Source organism: Vicia villosa, linkage group LG7, assembly GCF_029867415.1.
Source record: "Vicia villosa cultivar HV-30 ecotype Madison, WI linkage group LG7, Vvil1.0, whole genome shotgun sequence".
Taxonomy (NCBI): Eukaryota; Viridiplantae; Streptophyta; class Magnoliopsida; order Fabales; family Fabaceae; genus Vicia; species Vicia villosa.
Window position 1 is genome coordinate 4145381 of NC_081186.1, and position 2101 is coordinate 4147481.

Sequence of the window (2101 nt, forward strand, 5' to 3'; positions counted from 1 at the left end):
CTGAGCCTTCGAAGTTGGAGTTTCTTTTTAAACGAGAAAACCGCAATTTTAACCTGGGGCAGGGTAGTTCTCAGTTAATTTGTTTATGCATTCAATTTCAAGAAAATCATTAAGTACACCTTTCAATAAGGGTTTCGATCAAAAGTGACCAAGATGGTTATCACTAATCATTATCAAGGTAGTCACTATCTTTCCGAAACAAAAAAAAAAAATTCAAAAAAAGCCCGCTAAGTCAAAACCTACGAAGGAGCCTTATGCAAAATTGGGGCATCCCGCTAGCTGTAATCTCAAATGACACAGTTCAGGCAAAAGTTAGGGATATCAAAAAAAAGGAAGTCGATAAATTCCTTGAACAACCATAAAATGTTGTGACTATCGAAAGGAAGAAGTGTCTGCCATCTCAAAGATTCCCTTGGTCTTTAAACCATCATCATTATCATAGGTGCAATTCCAAAGTCTCTTGGAACCTGAATGCATAATTTAAATTAATTGAGCGTAGGCAAGGCAGTGATAACTTGGCACACCTTGTTATCAGATACTTCCAGCTCAGGTTGAGCTTCATCAGACCTCCCCAAATAGTTATTGATCATAGTGGAGGAAAAAGTAACACACATGCCCCTCACATATACCTTCTTAAACTCCTTAGACTTTCTATCAGTACACTCTTCTGACAGGTTCACAATAAACTCTTTCACCAGCACTTCATAGCATGTTGCAAAATGAGCAACAATCTTCATCAACCCAGCATCATGAATCAACTCCATTATCTCTTTGTATTCAAGATCATTCTGAGCTAATTCTCTCTCAAGGGCCAGTCTCTTTTGGTAGACATATTTCCACCTGTTGACACTTGAAGTAGAATGGAAGGAAATGTTGTCTATGGGCACATCAGGGACTCTAACAACAAGCTTGCTAGAAGTAGGCTTCTTCTTGGGAGGGATGTCAGGGACATCACTAGCAACATCAGAGTCAGAGTCAGCAATTACTCTGGCTTTTATTTTCTTGGGAACCACCTTACTCCAAGATTTTGTGGGTCCAACAGAAGTACTTTTAGGAACAACTTTCCTCTTGGGAGTACTTTGGACAACTGCCTTCTTCCCTTTTTCTAGTCATGAGCCTTTTGGTTATGCTGGGGTTGACAATAGTTACCAGATCATTATCTGAGTAGTCATCAAGATTCACCATATTGGCTCATGTACCAATATCAGTGCCAGTTTCAGCATTGTCATTAACCTCCTGAGTAACATCAACATTTTCACCATCATTGTGCACAGCATAAGCATGTTGTACATCATCATCATCAATTGGGACATCATCAACACCAATTGGAACATCATCATCCTTCTTTCCTAAGGAATCTTCCGTTGTTTCCACATCTTGAGGGACATCAGGTTCTTTGTTCAAATGGGGTTCAGGAATCACAGTGTTTAGAGGGATGGATGTCCCAAGAACCTTATGTTTTTCATCCAAGATCCTAATGACTATTTTCGAAATGACATTATGAACATATTAAGATCCTTCCCTAGTCAAATCCTCATGAGGAGTGGAAGATGAATTGTTAGATGCCTTACCAGAAATAGTTTCTTTGGGTATTCTTGCATGTGGAGTACGAGGCTTCTTCACCTTCAGATATTTAGCAGTAACCATTCACAATGGAGCGACTTCAAGAACCTGGTTAGGGTTGACAGGTTCAGCCCTTGAGACAGATTCAGGTTCAGAGATGGGGGACAACTTCTTGGGAGAGGAGGAATCCGGTTGTTGAGACATCTTGGAGAGCTTCGAAAGAATGGCTGAGTATTTTCTTTGGAAGTGGACTAAGGTGTGGAAGATGAAAGAGTGGAATGAGCAAATCGTGTGATAAGTTTGCAAAAGGACAAGGAACTTAATATTCTGACCAATAAGAAGATATTTCAAATATTTAATTTTTAAAATGTCCAAAATATTATCCCAAACAGCATTAACTGCTATAATTCCTCATAGAGGCATATTCCCAACTTGCCCCTCAAATTTTCAAATTGAGTAGCATCTATAGCTCTTGTAAAAATGTCAACAAGTTGCAGTTCAGTGGCCACATGCTCTAGGGTAATCACTCTGTCTTCCA

General features: G+C 39.4%; 1 protein-coding gene across 1 annotated transcript; it reads right to left on the minus strand.

Annotated features, from left to right (window-relative positions):
• Positions 1-485: 485 nt before the first annotated feature.
• LOC131617024 (uncharacterized) lies at positions 486-1767 on the minus strand. Its single transcript, XM_058888413.1, has 4 exons — positions 1672-1767; positions 1572-1623; positions 1200-1481; positions 486-1105 (listed from the first exon to the last, which is right to left on the minus strand). The coding sequence occupies exons 1-4, from the start codon at positions 1765-1767 to the stop codon at positions 486-488; spliced, it is 1050 nt and encodes a 349-aa protein (XP_058744396.1).
• Between the last annotated feature and the right edge of the window lie 334 nt (positions 1768-2101).